This window comes from Herpailurus yagouaroundi, unplaced genomic scaffold, assembly GCF_014898765.1.
Source record: "Herpailurus yagouaroundi ecotype Mexico unplaced genomic scaffold, PumYag 163, whole genome shotgun sequence".
Lineage (NCBI taxonomy): Eukaryota > Metazoa > Chordata > Mammalia > Carnivora > Felidae > Herpailurus > Herpailurus yagouaroundi.
Window position 1 is genome coordinate 11,816,923 of NW_024412404.1, and position 22,314 is coordinate 11,839,236.

The following is a 22,314-nucleotide window of genomic DNA, read 5'->3' on the forward strand; positions in this document are numbered from 1 at the left end:
CTGGGGCCCCAGCTGTGACTCCCTGCTTGGGCCCCTTCTCCATGCCCTTCCACTGGCTGAGGGAGACATAGGCCTTCCTCCTGGAGAGCTTCGGATGCCACCCTAGAGTCAGACTCCGTTTCCTGCCGCAAGATGCCTCTCCCTGCTTGCTTTCCTCAAGGCCTGGCTTCGATGCTGCCTCCTACATGAAGCCTTCCCTGATTCTCCATCAGGAGGAGCTGTCTTTCCCTTTCCCATGCTAGATGAGATCCTTCCTGGGATCACAGATGGTCACATATTTTGTTTGTCTTTTCCGGAAGTCTGCAGACAACTTGAAGACCATGTCCCCTGCCCCATCTCCCTGCTCTTCATCCTCTGGGGCCTGGGACAGGGCTGTAGAAGATGTCCCTGAGCCATCTGAGTGACCCCTCGTGTCTCTCCCCCTGCCAGGGTCGCTACTTCCTGGTGCGGGATGTTGTTGAGAAGATGGATGTTCTGGGCACCGTGCAGAGCTGTGGGGCCCCCAACTTCCGGCAGGTGCGGGGTGGGCTCACCGTGTTCGGCATGGGGCAACCTACCCTCTCCGGATTCAGGCGGGTCCTCCAGAAACTCCAGGAGGATGGACACAGGGTAAGTATGACTGCTTCCCAGGCAGGGTCTAGCCCCCCAAGTCTGGCAAAGGGACTCCTTTGCAACTTCAGAGGTTCTGGAGGGGCCCGGCCACATGATGGTGGCTGGTGACCCAGACCAGGCTCTGCCAGGCCTTGAATGCCATGATGGTCACCGTGATCAGCATGGTTGGGAAATTCTGGGTGAATATTTATTGCCCTGTAATGTGTGGACATGGGAGCCCTGAGGTCAGAAGCCCCTTACACACCCCACTTCGAGAACCTTGGAGAAGTGAGAGGGTGACAGGGTGACAATAGGGTCCAGGTCATAACAAGAGTCACACCCACGTCAACCCTATGAAGGTGGGGTGGTTGCTCCCATTTCACAGAGGGGAAAACCGAGGCCCAGAGAGGATAAATGACACAGCTTATGAGTGGTGTCCCCAAGACCCGAACTAGACATCTGGACTCGAAATGGCAGCTTTTTTTTTTTTTTCAACGTTTATTATTTTTTTTGGGACAGAGAGAGACAGAGCATGAACGGGAGGGGCAGAGAGAGAGGGAAACACAGAATCGGAAACAGGCTCCAGGCTCTGAGCCATCAGCCCAGAGCCTGACGCGGGGCTCGAACTCACGGACCGTGAGATCGTGACCTGGCTGAAGTCGGACGCTTAACCGACTGCGCCACCCAGGCGCCCCTCGAAATGGCAGCTTTTAATGATTCCTCTTTCCTGCCTGATGCCGAGGTGGGGTTTTGAGTGTCTGCAGGACAGAGGCTGAGGGTCCACTGTGATTTCAGGCTCAGTGTGGGCAGCCCGAGTCTGATTTGACCTGGGATAGCTGGAGAGTCCTCGAGTGAGCCAGAGTGGGGTGGGGTGTGAGCCCCGTGCAGCTCGCGTCTTCCCAGCTTGATGGCAAGGCCCACGGGGAAGGGTCTGGCTGCTTACCTCCCTCCGTGTGTGAGGTGTTCAGTGAATGACTGCACGGGGGACGGGGAGACATCCATTTTTTTCGCCTGGTGTGTACCGAGCCTTTGGCTTCTCCAGGGCTTTGCGCCAGGAGCTGGGGGGATGTGGAAATGACCAGGATACCATTCGCTTGTAAGGAACCTGTAGCCATGAAGGGAGACATACGCACTGATAATGCTAGTACGAAGCAGGAATTAACACCATGGCTTCGGACAAAGGGCTGTTGACCCCGAGGAGAGGGAGAGGCGTCGGGAGCAGGTGGCCTTTGGACTGAGCTTTGTTTGGGGGGGGGGGGGCCGGGCCTCATGTCACAGGGAGAGGGTGGGGTGACGGGCGCTTGAGGAGGGGGGCACAGCCTGCACAAAGGCACAGGGGTGAGGCAGCGGGTCGGGTGCCCGTGCTGGGTAGTGGCGACGGCTTCCTTCCTCCTTCGGCTCCTGGCAGGAGTGCGTCATCTTCTGCGTGCGGGAGGAGCCCGTGCTGTTCCTGCGTGCTGGTGAGGACTTCGTGCCCTACACACCTCGAGACAAGCAGAATCTTCGTGAGAACCTGCAGGGCCTTGGACCTGGAATCCAGGCAGAGAGCCTGGAGCTGGCCATCCGGAAGGAGGTGAGGGTCAGTGGCTCGGAGGAGGCCCTCCCCCCCGGTAGGCCGCAGGCAGCTGAGCTGGAACGCTGACCCCCAGCCCAGCTTTGCTGTCCCCCACTTTCTCCCTTGCTTGGGCGAGCAGCTGTCTGCAGGGCCAGCTCCCAGGAAGCCAGAGGAAGGGCTGGCTGTTCCCGGCTCTGTTTGCCTGGGCCCCTTTCCCGCCCCGCACACCTCCTCCACACTCAGCACCCTCATTTAGCCGAGGAGTGCCAACGCTGAGGTTCAGCCCTCTGTGAGCTGTGAGGCCCGGGTGAGTGTCTCCTCTCCACGGGCCTCTGTGTGATTCTGAGGGGCCTCTGTTCTCCTCCGTCACGACACAGAGGCCCGTCAAGGTTCCTGAGGCTGTCGACACACCCACCGCAGAGGTGTGGAAGTGGAGTGTTCGGTCACAGTGCCCCAGATGGGCGGGAACCTGGTTGTCCCCCGTCTCCCTGTGAGGCCTCGTGTCCTCTAGCGCCCAGCTGACTGCGCGCCCCCTGTCCTTCAGCGTGATGGCTTAGCTGATTCCTGCAGCCCACTGGGAAGGGCACTTCCTCCCTGGTCCCGGTGGGGGCCACGTCACCTTCGTGTAGTGGCCACCCTCAGGCCACTGGCCGCCCCCATCCCGTCAGGACTCCCAGAGCACAGAGCACCTGTGGCCAGCTAGTTCCCGCCAGGGGAGGAGCAGCCGATCCGGGGCCTCCATGTGGTCTACTCACTCTACGGCTCGGCCAGGAAGGCCGGGAGGGGCCTGGAGGTCAGTCATGGCCCTCTGGCCCCCACTCCTCCATCTAGATCCATGACTTTGCCCAGCTGAGTGAGAACACGTACCACGTGTACCACAATATTGAGGATCTGCTGGGGGAGCCCCATGCTGTGGCCATCCGGGGTGAGGACGATGTGCACGTGACCGAGGAGGTGTTCAAGCGACCTCTCTTCCTGCAGCCCACCTACAGGTACTGAGGGCCGGTGCCGCCTGGGGTCACCAGATGACTCGGGGCCACACGGGAGGGCGGTGTGCTGGGCATGGGTGTTCTCTGGCCGTGCTCTCCAGCTGTGGCCTCAGTTTCACCGTCTGCAGGTTGGGCGGGATTCCCTACACCTCTCTCTCCCACAAGAATGCGGGGGCGGGGGGATGCCCAGGGTGGGTGGCCTGCCTGATGGGTTTCCCCCCTCACCTGGCAGGTACCACCGCCTGCCCCTGCCAGAGCAGGGGGCCCCCCTGGAAGCCCAGTTTGATGCCTTTGTGAGCGTCCTTCGGGTAAGTCAGTGTAGGAGGGGGTGGTGGGAGCATGGAGTAGGGACAGGTCCCTGGAGAGCAGGTCTGTGTCTAGGCCCTGTCTCCATGGAGATGCTCAGGGCGAGTGTGGCCTCTGGCTTTCCTCAGAGGAAGGCTCCCTTCTGTGTTGTGCAGGAGGTCAAGTGTGTGTGTGTGTGTGTGTGTGTGTGTGTGTGTGTGTGTGTGTATCTCTGTGTGGGGTGTGTGTGGGAGTGTATCTTCTCTAAGGCCAGCCAAGCATTGATGGTCTGAGGGACTGGGCTCTGGGCAGGCTCAACTGCTAACTTGCTGTGTGAGCTTGGACGAAATCACCTGACCTCTCTAGACATCAAGTTACCGTAGCTAAAGAATTCTTATCTGTAGGCTTCTGAGCTGATGTTTCCTGAGTACTGGTGGTGTTTCTTCTCCAGCCCTTTCGGGAGGCCACCTTATTTAATTTGCATCTCATGGGGTGGGGGGTTTGTTAGATACAGGCCTGGCCCCCTGGGCAGTCTCACTTCCAGGACCAGCTCGCAGGGCCGCGCTCCCCAGGGGCAGGTGGGAACAGCTCGGACTTTGAAGTTTAGTAAAAGAGGCTGAGCCACCTGCCTGTCTGGGCCCCCCCTTGCCCAAGACTGTGGGGCAGGGGTGGGCTGATGTCACGACCCCCTCCCCTGACTTGGGCCCCAGCAGAAGGGGTTTTCAGGTCCCCCTGTTGCCGACGGTCATGGTCTTTCCCAGGAGACCCCCAGCCTGCTGCCGCTCCGAGATGCCCACGGGCCTCCCCCTGCTCTCCTCTTCAGCTGCCAGACAGGCGTGGGCAGGACCAACCTGGGAATGACCCTGGGTACCCTCATCCTGTTTCACCACAGCCGGGCTGCCTCGAGGCCGGAGTGAGTGTCCCAAGGGGCTGCAGGGATGAGTGGAGGAGGGGACAGGCTGCCAGAATGCTGGGGACACGTCAAGGACCCAGGGCCAGAGCTGGAGATGGGGCGTGTGGGCTTCGTTTCCTGGGTTGCCGCAGACTTGCTGAGTCACGTGAAAAAAGTCGCTTGACCTTTCTGGGCCTCAGTTTCCCCAGTAGGGAAAATACTCCTTGCTTCCTTCAACCTGAATGGGGAGGAAGACTTGGAGCCTGTAGCCCGGTGCCCCTCAGCGGCCACGTGAATGGAAGCGTGTCAAGAGGAGGACAGGAGTCGAAGCCTTTGGGAGCACTGACCGTGCTACTGACCCCTTCCTTGTCAGGGCTGTCCCCCTGCAGACCAAGCCACTGCCCATGGAGCAGCTCCAGGTGATCCAGAGCTTTCTCCACATGGTGCCTCAGGGCAGGAAGATGGTGGACGAGGTGAGTGAGGGGGCTGGCGGCCGGCCAGGGCGGTGGAGGGGCCTTCACTGCTCCCCTGCTGGGCTCTCTTCCTCCCCTGACACCTCCCCCTTCTAGGCAAACCGGTCTTTCCCTTTTTCTTCCCGTCTGTCTCCGCCATCTCCCCCGCCCCGCTCCCTCCCTGTTGCCCTCCCCTCCTCTCTGCCCGGGTCGGGGCGCCAGGTGGACAGAGCCATCACCGCCTGTGCAGAGATGCATAACCTGAAGGAGGCCATCTTGGAAAACCAGAGGAAGCTGGAAAGTGTCCGGCCGGCCGGCCCAGCCCAGGTGAGGCACAGAGAGGGTCTGCTTTTGCCTGAGTCCTGCAACCTCATTTTGGTAGGACTGTTGACTGGTTTCTTGCCGACGGACTTTTCCTGGTCGCTTCTTCTCCCAGAGAGGAGAGGTGTTGATAGAGGAGCTGGGCCTGCAGGAAGGACGGACAAGGAAGAGTGGAAGTTTACTTTCCCTGGCCAGGTCTCCTCGCTGCAGAATAAACAGGATGGAGGAAGCGGCTGCTGGCGGGGGTGCCTGGGGCCTCTTGGGCCCAGAGACTTCCCAGACTGCTCATGGCTCCCCCTGCAAATCGGTCCCTCGCTGTGTCTTTGGGGAGGCCAGGGTTTGGCCCAGGGCGCTGCTTCTGGAAGAGCGACGGGCCCTGGGCTGTCTCCGCGGCCCCGTCCCTACGCTCTGGGGAGAGGGGGTTGCCCTGACAGTGTTTGCGCACAGCGCGTGGAAGGAATCTAAGGCCTGCAGAGACTGTTCCTTAACACTTAAAAAAAACGTATCTCTTCAAAGCAATAGTATAGTACAGAAAATTAAGAAATTAGAGAAGGAAAAGAGGCACCCGTCATCCCTGTGCGGCTTTGGGGCTGGCTTCCTTCAATGTGCTTTGTGATGATCTTGTGTGGGGGCCCGGGGGACGGTTTGTGTCCTGCTCATTGCCTTTCCCTTCACTCTCTCATGCATCCCTGGTCATTGTCCTCGAGATGTTTGCTGGCTGTGTCACTTAAGCCCATTGGGTGGCTCAACCATTGTTGGCCGGGGGTGAGCAAGGGCACGGGCTGTGGCCTGACCACCTGGGTTCTGGTCCCGGCCGTGCCACCTACAGGTGTGTGGGCGTGGGCAACCTGCTTAACTGCTCTGTGCCTCAGTTTCCCCACTCGTAAAACGGGGCCACTAATCATAGCCACCCCATAGGGTTGTTGTGAGGACCCACCAAAGTAAGAGCCATGAAGCACTTAGCAGGGAGCCTGGCACAGAGCAGATGTCCCTGGCATGTCACCTGCCGTGGTTTACTAATCGGCCCCTCCTGTGAGACAGTTGAGTTGCTCATCAGTGCAAATTCTTTTTTTCAACTTTTTTTTTTTTTTTTAATTTTTGGGACAGAGAGAGACAGAGCATGAACGGGGGAGGGGCAGAGAGAGAGGGAGACACAGAATCGGAAACAGGCTCCAGGCTCCGAGCCATCAGCCCAGAGCCCGACGCGGGGCTCGAACTCACGGACCGCGAGATCGTGACCTGGCTGAAGTCGGACGCTTAACCGACTGCGCCACCCAGGCGCCCCATCAGTGCAAATTCTTTTGCATCAAGATAACTTCATGAAAATGAAGCTGTTCTGTATTTAGGTTTTTCTCCCTTAGTCTAGATCAGAGGTTGGCAAATGACGACCCATAGGCCAAATGCAACCTGCCACCTTGATTTTGTAGATAAGTTTTATTTTGTTGCGTATTTTTTTCGAGAGAGCATGAGGGAGCACAAGCAGGGGAGGGGTAGAGGGAAGGAGAGACTCTCAAGCATGCTCAGTGTGGAGCCCAACATGGGGCTCGATCCCACGACCCTGGGAGCATGACCTCAGCCGAAATCAGGAGTCGGACGCCCAACTGACTGAGCCATCCAGGCGCCCCTGTTAAATACGTTTTATTGGAACATGGTCTTGCCCGTTCATTTCAGGACCATCTGTGGCACAGCTGGAAGAGAGACCCTACAATATTTACTGGCCTTTTATAGAAATAGAAGTTTGCCGACCTCTGGCCTAGATTGCCAAAGATGGGATTAAATGTAATCCAAGGGCATGACCTTTCTCTCGGGCCTCCATGAATCTCGCTTGCCCTCCAGAAGGTGGTACTGACCCAGCAGGAGAACCCTGAGATTGGAGGGTGAAGAGAGGGACCTGGGATTCTCTCTGACAGCTCCCTACCCAGAGCATGCTGGGCTGGGCTTAGGACATTTGTTTGGGGACCCAGCTCTCCCTGCCCACAGCTGTGTGACTGAGCAAGTCACTTCATTTCTCAGAACCTCTGTAAAGTAAGGATAATGATAATGGCCCCCTTGGAGCACTGTTGTGAGGGTCTTTCTGTTTTCTTGTGGGGAAGGTCACGGTTCTTAACGGAGGGCCTCTGGTTACAGAAGGGTGTTTTTATCTACTTGTTTCTTCAACACGATCGTGCACGGCCCCTGCAATAGGGGTGGCCTTGGTGCGAATGGGAGTGGATCCCAGCCTATTTCTGGGCGCAGAACCTGTGGGGGAGGCTCCCTGCTCCGATAGCGGTAGTCCTGGTGGAGTCACCAGCGGCTTCCCCGGGGCCACAGATGAATCCCAGCAAGTGGGATAAGGTTAGACGCTTGGAAGAACTTCCAGCCTGGCAGAACTGTGTCATAAAGGGAGGGGAGATTGTGTCCTGGGGATTTCAGAGGCTTAACGTCTGCCCTTCTGGGGGTGGGAACGGGGTGGCCCCAGGAGCCCCCTCTTTACCACCGGCCCTTCTTCCCCATCACCTCCTCTCAGGGAAGCAGCAGCCAGCATGGTGTCCGGCAGAGGGCGCTGCAGAGCCTGGAGCGATACTTCTACCTGGTCCTGTTTAACTACTATCTCCATGAGCAGGTGGGGCTGGGGAATGAGTGGACCCACAACCCCTTCTCCTGGGGTCCCTCCAGGCCTCTCCACCGCGGTGACTGGCATGGGGTCGCCAAGGACCCCGATGGAGCGGGGGAGGAGCATGGGGACGTGTGCGCTGGTCGCAGAGGAAGGTGGGTGTGGGGAGGCAAGGAGAGACCAGATAGAGTGGTGGTCCTAGAGCAGGTCAGGCAAAGAGCGGGCCCACCTCTCTGCCCTGGGTTCGTGTCTGTACCCTGAGGCAGGGTATCAGAGCCTGGAAGGATCTTGCTTTGGACCTCCTGGTCGTCTCTCTCCAGCCTCTCTCCCCTGCCCTGGACCATGATGGATGTCTCTTGGGGGCTCCCCCACCACAGGGCAGGCTGGGAGAGTTTGGGGTGGCCTCGTGCCCCTTAACTCCCATCTCTCTCCGCCTTGGGCTGCAGTACCCGCTGGCCTTTGCCCTCAGTTTCAGCCGCTGGCTCTGTGCCCATCCTGAGCTGTACCGCCTGCCTGTGACCCTGAGCTCAGCGGGGCCTGTCGTCCCTGGGGACCTCCTCACTAAGGGCTCTCTGGTGAGTGTGGCCGGCTGTCCGGGGACGTAGAAATGGGTGTGGGCTGGCCACGGGGCCGGTGCGCCCTCGACTCCTGAGGGGTTGGGTTGGTTATACATTGGTCCCCTTCACAGGAGGCAAAGGGGTGATGGCCTTTGGGGTGGCAGAGTCCTCCTATGGGTGACGTGGGTTGATTTCAGGCCCCAAGAAGCATCTGCCGCTTTGGCCATTGCTGTGGTACCCTCTCCTCCTCCGCAAACCCAGGTGCTTGGGACAGGGCGTCAGGAAACCTGGTTCTGATGTCTTTGCCACCGGCCTCTCATCTTTGAGCCTCACCTTCCTCATCCGGAGGGTGGCCAGTATCGCTCTGCTCCTTGCCAGGGTGGTGACGAAGTTCCAAGTGTGCAAAAGTGCTTTGTAAACCGTAAAGTGCTGCTCCCAGCCCGCCTCTGCCCGCCTTGGGCCAGGCCCTGAGTCTCAAGGCAGCTGCTGCGGTCACAGGCTTGCTGCTCTCCCCACAGGGGGTGGACGACCTCATCTCCCCAGACGCACTCAGCACCGTCAGAGAGATGGACGTGGCCAACTTCCGGCGGGTGCCCCGCATGCCTATCTATGGCACAGCCCAGCCCAGCGCCAAGGTGGGCACCCCAGGGGCCCCAGGGGGCTCGGGGGAGAGGGTGGAGCCCTTTCACTGATGGCCCTCCTGTCCCCCCAGGCCCTGGGGAGTATCCTGGCCTACCTGACCGATGCCAAGCGGAAGCTGAAGCATGTCGTGTGGGTCAACCTGAGGGAGGAGGCCGTGTTGGAGTGTGACGGGCACACCCACAGCCTGCGGTGGCCTGGACCCCCCATGGCCCCTGACCAGCTTGAGGTGAGGCCGTCCTGCCTTCTGCACGGCCCTACCTCGGACCCTCCCCCGGCAGGGTCTTCAGAAGGTTCCATGCTCCTCTTGTAAGATGGAGAAACTGAGGCCCCAGGAAGAGCAGACTCAGGGAGGGGCTGATTTAGGACTCCCATTTCGGCCATCTCTCCCCGCCTCTGGGTCTGGCTCTCACCCCTGAGGCTCAGGGCAGGGCTGCTCCCCAAAGCCGGGACTGGTCCTGGCCATGGCAGGCTTTGGCCTTCCGGGGTGGCCTGGAGGCTGCCTCGGTGGCCTGACCCTCTGTCCCACCCTCCCCTAGCACCTGGAGATCCAGCTGAAGGCCCACCTGAGTACGCCTCTCCCAGGCACGGGGGGGCCACCGGCCCGCAGGTTCCAGACGTGCCTCACCACACGGGAGGTCTTCGCCCAGCACCGTGGGGCCTACCCCGGCCTCACTTACCACCGCATCCCCGTGCCAGACTTCTGCGCCCCCTGCGAGGAGGTGAGGGGGCTGCGCAGGCCGGACCTCTGTGGGGCAGAGGCGGCCCTCTCCCGCCTCCCCTCCGGCCTGGGCCTCGGCTGTGGGCACAGCTCTCCTGGGGGCCTGAGAGCTCGTTCAGCCTTCAGATTTGGCCCAGGTGGTTTATTCACAGCTTCGCGTCTGCATGTGCTTGTATGTGCGTGTGTGCTTATTATGTGTTGCAGGTGTTTGTGGCGAATGTGCGTCTGTTGGGGAGGCGTGTTTGGAGCGGGTGTGGGTGTCACTGTGGAGTGTGTGTATGTGTGTGGTGGGTGTGTTCGTGTGGAATCTGCGACGTTCTTCTGGTCTTTACCGGGGGATACGTGGAGAACGTGCCTTTGGGGAACCGCGTGTTGTTGTGTGGGTACGGGGTTTGTGGAAGAGGGAGCTGCGGAGTGCTGGCGTATGACCAGGGTTGTGTGGGCGTGGTCTCCGTAGGGTTGTGTCTTTGCAGGTGTCTGTGTGGTTTGTGTCTTTAAGGTACGGGGGATGCATCTGGGGGGGGGTGTGCCCACCACTTCCGGCATGTGGGTCGCTGTGCGATGTGTTTGGTGTTTGGTGATGTGTCCGTGCGGAGTGTGTTCTGTGCCGGGGGTGTGTGGGGACTTCTGACGTGTACCCTGTAGTAGGTGGTAGCTGGGGCTTGGATTCCCTGCCTCTGTGGGTCTGGTGGCCCGTAGTTTGTCGCCCCCTGGTGGACATGTGCTGCAGTGCTCTGCTGAGGTCAGACCCCTGCCCTCGGGCTGGGTCGCGGGGTTGGGCCCTTCCCAGGGAGGCAATAGGGCCAGGGCCTGGGAACACAGCTCATGGGAGTGGCATACACGTTTTGTGTCCTGGCAGTGTGTGTGTGTGTGTGTCTGCTCGCATGTCTGGTCGTGGCGCCTGGGGTAGGGGTGACGGTACACAGGGGTGTGGCCATTTACGTGCACGTGGTGAGTTGAGTGGTGAGCGCACAGGTTGTGAGCCTGACCCAGAACCTGGCACGGGGTATCCCAGGACAGCTGCTGGGATTTGCCGTTTGGGGGGGGGGGTGGGCCATGTTGGGAGCCTGCGGCCTCGAGCACCTGCCGACTTAGCCCCTGGTCTCCCCACCCAGGATTTCGACCGACTGCTCGAGGCCCTGCGGGCTGCCCTCGCCAAGGACGCGGGCACCGGCTTCGTGTTCAGCTGCCTCAGCGGCCAGGGCCGGACCACGACCGCCATGGTGGTGGCTGTGCTCGCCTTCTGGCACATCCAAGTATGCGTGGCCTGTCACGTGTGGATGGGGCAGGGTGGGGCTTGGTCCAGGGACGCTGGCTGCGGCAGGAGGGTGTGGGGGGCAGAGACGGGGCCTGGAGCGGTCCTGGAGCCTCTCCCATCAGTCTTGGGCAGAGGGCACGTGGGGCTGGCAGCACCCCCGGCAAGGGACTCCCCGCAGCGGGAGGGCGTGGCCTGGACAGAGGTGCTCCCTGTACTAGCAGCTGTCCTCCCTCAGGGCTTCCCCGAGGTGGGCGAGGAGGAGCTTGTGAGTGTGCCCGATGCCAAGTTCACCAAGGGCGAGTTTGAGGTGAGCATGCCCCAAGGGGCCCCCGGGGGACGCCTGGGTGAGGGGAGAGGGCACGTCTCACTGGCAGGTCAGGGGATCCTCAGAGCTCCTCTTCATGACGTCACCTTCTTCCACCTCATCATCTCCGTGCTCCCCTGCTCCCATTTCACAGTGAGCAAACCAAAGCACAGGGCTTGGCTCCGGGCCCTGGCCAATGGCGATTGGAGAAGAGCGGGGTCAGTCTAGCCTGGCCCTGCTGCTGGGCTGCTCCGCCCTGGGTGGGGGGGGGGCCTGGCCACCATCTTGTCTGGGTGACACCGACGCTCCCTGACAGGCACTTGGGACCCAGCTGTGGCTGGTGACCTCGATGCGGGGTCAGGGCCTGTCCTGCCCCACCCCCGTTTCAATCCAGGGCACTGAATGCATAGCCACTAACATTTCTAATTTAGTCAGCCCTGTATTGTACGCTTGCCACGTGTCATCAATTCAGACACCCTGCAAGTAGGTGGCTGTGTCCCTGCCCTACAGACGGGGAACGTGGAGCTCAGAGCTGGCATGTGGCTCTCTGGCATCGGTGCTGTGGTCGGCTCCCGCCTGGTTGGCTGGCCTCCTCACATTGCTCTTGCCTTGCTGTCCCTGCTTCCCTGTCACCCTGGCCTCAAACTTGTCAAGCTCCCTCAGCTTCTTGGCCTTTGCATATGCTGTTCCCTCTCCGGAAACTCCTCTTTTCCTTCCCCTCGCTGATGTGCTGATTCTTAGATTTTTGTGTTTTTTTAATTGTGGTAAAATATATGTATGATGTAATTTACCATTTTAACCAGCCTTAAAGCGTACATTCGCGTTGTCGTGCACGTTCGCATTGTCGTGCAACCATCGAGTACCTTCGCATTGTCGTGCAACCACCGAGTACCTTCGCATTGTTGCGCAACCATTACCATCATCCGCCTCCAAGACTCTTTCTTCATCGAAAACTGACCGTCCCCACAAAACAGTAACTCCCCATTCCTCCCTCCCCTCAGCCCCTGGTGACCACTGTTCTACTTTCTGTCTCTATGGATTTGGCTGTTCTAGGTACCTCAGATAAGTAGGATGATAGAGAATTTCTCCTTTTGTGTTTGGTTTATTTCACTTAGCACAGCATGGTGTTCTTGAGGTTCCGTCATGTTGAGTATCTATTAGAATTTCACTTTTTTTAAGGCTGGGTAGCATTCTGTTGTATATACAGACCACATTCTGTTTATCAATTTATCTGTCGGTGGACACAGGTTATTTTCACCTTCTGGCTATTGTGAATGATGCTGCTCTAAACAGGGGAGTACAAATATCCATTCAAATATCTGCTTGCACTTTTAGAAGTAGAATTTCTGGATCATATGGCAGCCTGCTTAATTTTTGAACAACTTCCGTGCTGTGTTCCGTGGCAGTGGCACCATGTTACACTTCCACCAGCAAAGCACCAGGGTTTTCGTTTCCCCAACACCTGTTGTTTTTTGTTCTGATAGCAGCCATCCTGGTGGGTGTGAGGTGGCATCTCACTGTGGTTTTGAGTTGTGTTTCCCTAATGATGAGGGATGCTGAGCATCTTTCCATGTGCTTACGGGCCACCTGCGTGTCTTCTATGGAGAAGTGCCTGTTCAAGTGCTTTGCCCATTTTGGATTTGGTTTTTTTGTTGTTGCATTATGGGAATTTTTAAACGTATTCTGGATATCAATCCCTTATCCGATATGTGATTTGTGAATATTTCCTTTGCTTCTGTTGGTTGCCCTTTGACACTGTTGATAGTGTCCTTGCTTTTGTTGCCTTTGCTTCTGATGTCATATCTAACAAATCATTGCCCAATGCAACATCATGAAGCTTTTGTCTGTAGTTTCTTCTAAGAGTCTCATGGTTTTAGCTCTTTGTTTAGCTCTTTGATCCGTTTTGAGTTAAACTTGCATGTGAATATCCAGTTTTCCCAGCACTGTTTCTTGGAAATGGACCTTCAGGTGGCCCTTAGTGTGGGGTGAGCCTGGGGCTGGGGGCCCCACCTACCCTCCTTGGTTTTCTTGGTGCTCCTCTGGCCCCAGGTGGTGATGAAGGTGGTGCAGCTGCTGCCCGCTGGGCACCAGGTGAAGAAGGAGGTAGATGCAGCCCTGGACACAGTCAGTGAGACCATGACGCCCATGCACTACCACCTGCGGGAAATCATCATCTGCACCTACCGCCAGGTGAGCCTCGCCCGGACCCAGGTGTCCTTCCCCATGTGCACGGCCCGGGTTGTGTTTGACTGGGTGTGAGGTGGCTAGGGATCCTGGGGGACCCTCCTCAGTTCTTAGTTATTTCTTCGCCTTTTGCAAGTAATCTGTGAAATGGAAACACCTCCGCCCCAACTCATCCTGGCTTGACTTTGGAGTGCTTGATGTCCAGCACCGGCGATATTCAGAGTAACCGCTGCTGCAGCCCTGGGACCAGTCACGGTGTGGCCGGTCAGAGCAAACACCCTGTCCTAGACCCCTGTGGTACTGGGTGTTAACCCTTCCGTTCCTGGGTTATGAGGGGCACCGAGGGTCTCGGGCAAGAGTCAGGTTGGTAGATGGGGCCACTCCAAGGTCTTGGCAGGTGGCCACGGAACCACCTGCAGGGAAGCCGTTCAGTGTTTTAGCAGCTGATGCTGCCCGGCTGCCCACCCAGGACCCGTGTATGTCTGTGCTGCCCGGGGCTGGCCCCAGATTGACCTGCTCAGTTAAAAATTCTGTTTGTGGGGCGCCTGGGTGGCGCAGTCGGTTAAGCGTCCGACTTCAGCCAGGTCACGATCTCGCGGTCCGTGAGTTCAAGCCCCGCATCGGGCTCTGGGCTGATGGCTCAGAGCCTGGAGCCTGCTTCCGATTCTGTGTCTCCCTCTCTCTCTGCCCCTCCCCCGTTCATGCTCTGTCTCTCTCTGTCCCAAAAAAAAATTTAAAAAAAAAAATAAATAAATAAAAATAAAAATTCTGTTTGAATAACTCTTTAAGTTATAAGAATTAAAAGGTGGGGGCTCCTGGGTGGCTCAGTCGGTTGAGCGTCCGACTTTGCCTCAGGTCACGATCTTACGATTCGTGAGTTCCAGCCCCGCATCGGTCTCTGTGCTGACGGCTCAGAGCCTGGTGTCTGCTTTGGATTCTGTGTCTCCCTCTCTGCCCCTCCCTCACTCATGCTTTCTCTCTCTCTGCCTCTCAAAAATGAATAAATGTTGAAAATTTAAAAAAAAAATTAAAAGGTTGGGGTGCCTGGGCAGGTCAGTTCAGTTAAGCGTCTGACTTTTGATTTTGGCTCTGGTCATGATCTCACAGTCATGAGATCAAGCCCCCAGTGGGGCTCCCCACTGGGCATGGAGCCTGCTTAAGGATTCTCTCTCTCTCTATCTCTCTCTCTCTGTCTCTCTCCCTCTCTCCCCCTCCCTCCCTTTCTCCCTCACCCCCTCTCTTGCCCCTCCTTTGTACATGCATGTGTGTGCACGCTCTCTCTCTCTCTCAAAAAAAAATAAAAAGTCTCCACGAAAGTATAAATTTTATGAAAAATCCAGGATTTCAGCCTAATATTTAGAAAAAACTGTGTCTTTCAATTAGTTGTCTGCAGGGCTCTGTCATATACAGCCCTCCTGGCCCAGTCATAGGACTTGACATTACCTTTTGGTAACCAGGCTCACCCGCCCCCATTCCAGAGGCCAGGATGCTGCTGACCTCCGCTGGGGGAGGATGAGGATCCCTGAATCCCATGCAGGGCTTGCTGGTGGTGGGGTTAGTTGTAGTGAGAAGTGGTGGGTGGGAGCAGAAGGAAGATATTGAGTCATTCCCCAGTGTGGCCACCAGGTGGCCATAGTGAGCTGGGCCTGGGCCAAACTCAAAGGGCCTGAAGAGCAGGTCTTCATCTAGTCTTTTTCATCCCTGCTGCACATAGTTTCACATGGGAGCTTTAAAACTTACCCATGCCTGAGTTGCATCCCTAGAGAGCCTGATTTAGTAGGTCTTCTTGGGGGGCCAGGGAGTGGGTCCTTTTTTATAAGTTCCCTAGATGCTTGCAATGCGTAGTCAAGGTTGAGAACCACATAGTCTAGGCAGAAGTCCCCAACTTTAGTGAGTTTCAGGATTACCGGGAGGGCCTGTTTAAAATGCATGCTGCTGAGCTCCCGTGCTGAGTTTCCTATTTCGTAGGTCTGGATGTCTGGCAAACTCTCAGATGACGCTGATTCTCCTGGTCAGGAGGTGGGGGGAGGCGGTGAGGCATACGGAGGGATCTGCTATAATACTGTCTCAGCCTCTTGCTGTCTTTTTTTTTTTTTTTAATTTTTTTTAACGTTTATTTATTTTTGAGACAGAGAGAGAGCGTGAACAGGGGAGGGGCAGAGAGAGAGAGGGAGACACAGAATCCAAAACAGGCTCCAGGCTCTGAGCTGTCAGCACAGAGCCCGACGCAGGGCTCGAACTCACGGACCACGAGATCATGACCTGAGCTGAAGTCGGATGCTTAACCGACCGAGCCACCCAGGCACCCCTCTTGCTGTCTTTTTAATAAAAACTTTATTGAGCTAAAATTCACATACCATACAAACCAGTTATTTACAATGGGCAGTTCAGTAGCTATTACGACGTTCGCAGAGCTGTGTAGCCACCACCACAGCCAGATTTAGGACATTTTCATTACCCTAAAAAGCAACTTCATACCCCAGTTCCCCACCCCCACCCCCACCCCAGCCCTAGGCAACCGTGAATCTACTTTCTGCCTCTGTGGATTTGCCTCTTCTGGACGTTTCATAAAAGAGGGATCGTACAGGGCGCCTGGGTGGCTCAGTCGGTTGAGCGTCCGGCTGCGGCTCAGGTCATGATCTCACAGTCTGTGAGTTGGAGCCCTGCGTCGGGCTCTGGGCTGACAGCTCAGAGCCTGGAGCCTGCTTCTGATTCTGTGTCTCCCTCTCTCTCTGCCCCTCCCCTGCTCATGCTCTGTCTCTCTCTGTCTCAAAAATAAATAAAAAAACATTAAAAAAATTAAAAAAAAAAAAAGAGGGATCGTACAATACGTGTTCCTTTGTGACACGCTTCTTTCACGGAGCATCATGTTTTCAAGTCTCAGCCATGTTGTCGCATGGATCACCATTTCATTTCTTTCTGTGACTAATATTCCATCGTGTGGATACATCACCTTTTGTGAATCCATTCATCCAGTCGATAGACGTTCAGGTTGTTTCCCCCTTTTGGCTATTAGGAATACGATGCTGCTTAGACGTTGATGTACAAGGTTTTGTATGAAGACCCTTGCACTTCTCTTGGCTATATATACCTGGGAGTAGCGCTGCTGGGTCATGTGCTAATTCCCTGGTTAATTTTTTGAGGACCTGGCAGACCATTTTCCAAAGCGGCTGTACCATTTAACATTTCTCCTAGCGATGCGTGGAGGTTCCCGTTTTTCCACATCTGGCTAATTATGGTGGTGGTGGTGATTTTTGTTTTCATTTGTAGCCTGCCTTCTGGTGTGAAGTGGTATTTCATGATGGTTTTGGTTTGCATTTCCTTTGTGACTAATAACGTTGAGCATCTTTTCATGAACGTATTATCCATTTGTCTATCTTCTTTTTTTTTTTAAATTGTTTAATGTTTATTTTAGAGCGAGATTGAGAGACAGAGCATGAGTGGCGGGGAGGGCAGAGAGAGAGGGAGCCGAAGGGTCTGAAGCGGGCTTGGCACTGACAGCAGGGAGCCGGGTGCGGGGTTCGAACCCACGAGCCATGAGATCATGACCGGAGCTGAAGTCAGATGCTTAACTGAGTGAGCCACCCAGGCGCCCCCATTTATCTGTCTTCCTTAGAGAACTGTCTCTTCAGATCCTTTGCCCATTTAAACATTTTTTTTTTTTTGTCTTTATTGTTGACTTGCAGGAGGTCTTTATTATAGATACCAGTCTCTTATCAGGTATATGATTTGCAAAATTTTTCTCCAGTGGCTGCGATTAAAATTCTTTAGTCTGTCTTCACTTTCTTGATGGTGTCCTTTGATGCATGGAAATTTTACATTTTGACTTATCTATTCTTTCGTTGTTGCTGTGTGCTTTTGGTGTCATGTCTAATCATGAGGATTTACTTCTAAGAGGCAAATAGTTTCTTCTAAGAGTTGTATAGTTATAACTCTTACATTTAGTCTTTGATCCCTCCTGAGTTGATTTTTATATATGGCATGAGATAGAGGTCTAGTTTCATTCTTTTGCATGTAGATAATCCAGTTGTCCTCGTACGTGTGTTGAAAAGACAATCCTTTCCCCACTGAATGGCTTTGACACCCCTAAAGAAATCCACTGACTTTTGAAAATGTGGGGGCTTATTTCTGAACTTTCAATCCTATTCCATTGATCCATTTGTCTGTTCTGTGCCAGCACAACCCTGTCTTAATTACCATAGTATTGCAGTGAATTTTGAAATTAGGAAATGGGTTCTCCAACTCTGAATTTCTTTTTCAGATTTTTTTTTTTTTTTGGCTATTCTTGATCCTTTGCATTTCGAATTTTAGGATTACAGCTGAGATTTTGATGGGGATTGCGTTGAACATGTAGGTGACTTTGGGAAGTATTGCCATCTTAACAATAATTACTCTTTTGCCTCATGAACATGAGATGTCTTTCCATTTATTTAGGTCTTCTTTACTTTTTTACGTGATGTGTTATAGTTTCCAGACTGTAAGTTTTATACTTCTTATGTTAAGTTTTATTCATAAGTAGTTTATTGCTTTTGTTCTATTGTAGAATTGATTTCTCAATTTCATTTTTAGTTTGTTCATTGTTATTATATAGAAATACAGTTGATATTTGTATATATATTTTTTAGTATTATTTTTTAAATGTTTATTTATTTTGAGAGACAGAGAGTACGAGTGGGGGATGGACAGGGGGAGAGAGAATCCCAAGTAGGCTCCATGCTGTCAGCACAGAGCCCGACATGGGGCTCGATCCCACAAGCCCTGAGATCATTACCTGAACCAAAATCAAGAGTCAGATGCCTAACCGACTGAGCCACCCAGGCGCCCTGATATTCGAATATTGATTTATCTTACAACCTTGCTAACCTAATTCATTAGTTTTAATACCTTTTTAGTGAATTCTTAGAATTTTCTATTTATAAGATCATGCCATTTACAAATAGAGATAGTTTTACTTCCTTTCTTGTTTTAAAGTTTATTTATTGGGGCACTTGGGTGGCTTAGTCGGTTGAGTGTCCGATTTCGGCTCAGGTCATGTTCTCACAGTTTGTGGGCTCAAGCCCCCCATCAGGCTTTATGCTGACAGCTCAGAGACTGAAGCCTGCTTCGGATTCTGTGTCTCCTTCTTTCTCTGCCCCTCTCCTGCTCATGCTCTCTCTCTCTCAAAAATAAATAAATGTAAAAAAAGAATAATAGTAAAAAATAAAGTTTATTTATTTTAAGAGAGAGAGAGAGAACATGAGCATAGGGGAGGGGCAGAGAGCGAGGGAGAAAGAGAATCCCAAGTAGGCTCTGTGCTGTCAGCCTGGAGCCCGACTTGGGGTTCAAACCCACGAACAATGAGATCGTGACCTGAGCGGATATCAAGAGTGGGACGCTCAACCGACTGAGCCACCCAGGCACCCCTACATCTTCCTTTGTAATTTGGATGGCTTTTATTTAATTTTCTTGCTCAATTGCCTTGGTAGGTCCTCCAGTAGAATGTTAAATAAAAGTAGCTAGAGCAGACATCCCTGTTCTGTTCTTGGCCTTAGGGGGCAAGCTTGCAGCCTTTCACATTAAGTATGATGTTAGCTATGACCTTTTTGTAGATATTCTTGTCATCTTGAGAAAGTTCCCTTCCATTCTCAGTTTATCAGGGTTTTTTTTTTTTTTTTCATGAGGAGGCGTTTTAATATTATCAGATGCCTTTTCCATGTCTGTTGAGATGATTATATGGTTTTTGCTCTTTATTCTATTGACGTGGTATATTACTTTAATTGGATTTTGGATGTTAAACCAGCCTTGCATTCCTGGGTTAAATCCGACTTGGTCATGATGTGTATCTTTTTACGTTGCTAGATTTGGTTTGTTGAAGATTTTTGCATCAGATTTGTAAGAGATACTGGTTCGTAGTTTTCTTTTTCCTTTGATGTCTTTGTTTGGTTTGGGAGTAGGGTGATGCTGGCCTCATGGAATGTCACTGTCTCACTTTTGCAGAGGAGATTGACACCTAGACCGGAGAGAGGCCATCATAAGAGCATTAGTCAGCTCGGGCGGCCACAACAAAATACCACAGACCACATGGCCTAAGCAACAGAAACTTATTTTCTCACAATGTGAATGCTGGAAAGCCCAGGATGAAGGTTCTGACCGATGTGGTTTCTAGTGAGTGCTCTCATCCTGCATGCATATGGCCGCCTTCTCATCATGTCCCCTTATAGCCTTTCCCTGGTGCCTGTATGTGGACAGATAGCAGGGAGGGAGAGAGAAAGGCATGGGCCTTCTGGTACCTTTTCTTATAAGGACACTAACCTTAGAGGTCCCAGGACTGCAGGAAGAGCTAAAAGCAACCTTAATCCCAGTGGTGGGGATTTCACAGGCCAGTTTTAAAAAGGGAAGGACCTTTCTAAGGTTGCCAGTGTATAACCTTGTTAAACGTATCCGTTTTCAAGAAAAGGAAGGAAGGAAAGAAAGAAACAAAAAGTTTAAAAACCTAACTACCATCAAATGTGGTTGGCATTTCATAAAAGAAAGGATGTTTTAGTACCAGAAAAGTAGAATGGACTTTATCTCAGAGTGGAGAACATTCCTTGAGCAGGTTTGCATTTCTAAATTCCTGTGGACTCATGAAACCGGTTATGGACCCCGATTTGGGAATCACAGCTTTTGGCAACCGGGCCTCTATGTCCTTTAGTCAGAAAGGCAGAACACCTCCTTCAAGGTCACCCTGCGCTTGACCTGGCCGGACCCGGAGCACGTGCCCTGCCTGAGGTCAGGCTGGCGTGAGCTGCTCCAGCTGCCTCCAGATTAGAAGGGGCCTCTGGCCCGCTCCGTGCATGCGTGTGGACTCTGGAATGGAGTTCATTAAGGAAGTGGGTTAGATTGTTCTGGGCTGACTGGCAGAAGGAATGTGGATGTGGGAATGGGAGGGGCCTGGGTGCCGACAGCCTCTCTGACCGCCTGCGTCCCCACCTGCCAGGCTGCATCAGTACTGCTTCCTGGCAGGGCTTGGCTGGGCACAGGAAGCGTTCAGCTAATGGGGGGGCTCTGAGGACCCCTGCAGGGCCGGAGCATCCTGTGATGTTCCTGGAGCTTCCAAGTCCCCATAGAGACCCTCAGATTTTAGTGCTAAAGGACTTACAGAGCGTCCGTCTCCTCTGTTTGCAGATGAGCTAGAGAGTGGGTTGTCTAGGGTCCCCTGTGAGTTGGTAGCAGAGCGGGGATAAGACACAAAAATTCTCACTCCTAGCCCCAAGCCCCTCCCCTGACCACGTCACCTTTCACCTGAGGGTCTCGGTCCCTGTTGTCCTTGGTGGGCTGCAGGCCTCACTACTTGAAGCTCCAGAAAGGCAGCTGCTTCCTCTACCCTTTCCCTCCCGTGGACTGACTCCTCTAGAAATGGGCAGGTGCATCTCACCCTTGGTACCTGGCTGTTTATTTAAATTTATTTTTAATGTTTATTTTTGAGAGAGAGAGAGAGAGAGAGAGAGAGAGAGAGAATGAGCGGGGGAGGGGGAGGGAGAGAGGGAGACACAGAATCCAAAGCGGGTTCCAGGCTCTGATCTGTCAGCACACAGCCAGACAAGGGCCACGAACCGTGAGATCATGACCTGAGCCAAAGTCAGACACTTAACCGACTGAGCCACCCAGGCGCTCAGCCACCCAGGCGCCCCAAGTACCTGGCTGCTTATTTAACACAGCAGGCCCTGGGGCACCTGGGTGGCTCAGTCGGTTGAATGTCCGACTTCAGCTCAGGTCATGATCTCACACTCTGTGAGTTCAAGCCCCGCGTCAGGCTCTGTGCTGACAGCTCAGAGCCTGGAGCCTGCTTCAGATTCTGTGTCTCCCTCTCTCTCTGCCCCTCCCCTGCTCATGCTCTGTCTCTCTCTGTCTCAAAAATAAATAAAAACATTAAAAAAAAATTTTAAAAATAAACACAGCAGGCAGGAGGGCTGTTTGTAGCTTGTTATTTTAAAGACAATGTTAGACCATAGTTTCAGCTCACGGACACTTTATCTTGTTTGCTGAAGAGTCTTACATCGTCATCATATTTCATGTTCACAGAGTCTGTAGAGTGGAAGCACCCAGTGTCACCCGCCGTCCCCGTAGAGGTGGACTGTCACATCGCCCCCCGTTGTGCTCTGGGTGGGTGATGCCACATTGAACGTCGTAGTGTGTGTTGCTCTTCAATCGGTGCAGATAATTTCTGTAGGCTGATGCTTAGAAGTAAGTAAGATTGGTGACGGAGTCGGAAGGTCAGACCTCATTTTTCTTTTAATTATTTTGGAGAATTTCAAACAAAATTTCAAAACTGGGAGAGTGATTTCATGAACCCTTGTGTGCCCACCTCCCAGCTTCAGGAATTACCAGTCAGGGCTAGTCTTAGTTCACCTAAGGTTCCTCCCCAGCCCTCTCCCTGCCCCCCCCCCCCCAGATTATTTTGAAACAAGTCCCAGACCTCCTGTTACTTCCTCTGCCAGTATTTCAGCAGGTACCTTAAGGGGGGGGGGGGGGGGGGGCTTTTTTTTTTTTTATTTTTTTTAATCTTTATTTTTGAGAGAGAGAGAGAGACAGAGTGTGAGCAGGGGAGGAACAGAGAGGGAGACACAGAATCCAAAGCAGGCTCCAGGCCCCGAGCTGTCAGCACAGAGCCTGACGCGGGGCTCGAACTCACGAACTGTGAGATCGTGACCTGAGCCGAAGTCAGACGTTACACTGACTGAGCCACCCAGGCGCCCCAGTGGGGAGGGATCTTTTAAAAAAAGGTCATTATCATACTTAAAATGACAGTAGTTTCTTACGATCTAATACCTGGTGAGCCTTTAGATGTTCTCACCTGGTCCCACAGAGTCTGTTGGCCTTGGATCAGGATCCAAACAAGCGCCACAGCTCACATGTGGCCGATGTGGCCCGTGGAATCTAGAACCGCCCTGCCCGCTCTTCTTCCCCTGAAGTGTGTCTGCTGAGGTAACAGCCTTGCTCACCGGGCATCCC

General features: G+C 54.0%; 1 protein-coding gene across 4 annotated transcripts in view; it reads left to right on the plus strand.

Annotated features, from left to right (window-relative positions):
• Nucleotides 1-22,314, plus strand: part of PALD1 (phosphatase domain containing paladin 1) — a 75,951-nt gene that overhangs the window by 40,758 nt on the left and 12,879 nt on the right. For all 4 annotated transcript variants that reach the window (XM_040485272.1, XM_040485271.1, XM_040485270.1 and 1 more), the window contains exons 4-18: nucleotides 430-609; nucleotides 2,000-2,164; nucleotides 2,978-3,138; nucleotides 3,368-3,443; nucleotides 4,182-4,333; nucleotides 4,686-4,785; nucleotides 4,987-5,091; nucleotides 7,592-7,687; nucleotides 8,125-8,253; nucleotides 8,754-8,870; nucleotides 8,948-9,103; nucleotides 9,414-9,596; nucleotides 10,711-10,851; nucleotides 11,089-11,160; nucleotides 13,207-13,347. In XM_040485272.1, coding sequence (XP_040341206.1) covers nucleotides 430-609; nucleotides 2,000-2,164; nucleotides 2,978-3,138; nucleotides 3,368-3,443; nucleotides 4,182-4,333; nucleotides 4,686-4,785; nucleotides 4,987-5,091; nucleotides 7,592-7,687; nucleotides 8,125-8,253; nucleotides 8,754-8,870; nucleotides 8,948-9,103; nucleotides 9,414-9,596; nucleotides 10,711-10,851; nucleotides 11,089-11,160; nucleotides 13,207-13,347 — 1,974 coding nt within the window. The remainder of the gene's footprint in view (nucleotides 1-429; nucleotides 610-1,999; nucleotides 2,165-2,977; nucleotides 3,139-3,367; nucleotides 3,444-4,181; nucleotides 4,334-4,685; nucleotides 4,786-4,986; nucleotides 5,092-7,591; nucleotides 7,688-8,124; nucleotides 8,254-8,753; nucleotides 8,871-8,947; nucleotides 9,104-9,413; nucleotides 9,597-10,710; nucleotides 10,852-11,088; nucleotides 11,161-13,206; nucleotides 13,348-22,314) is intronic.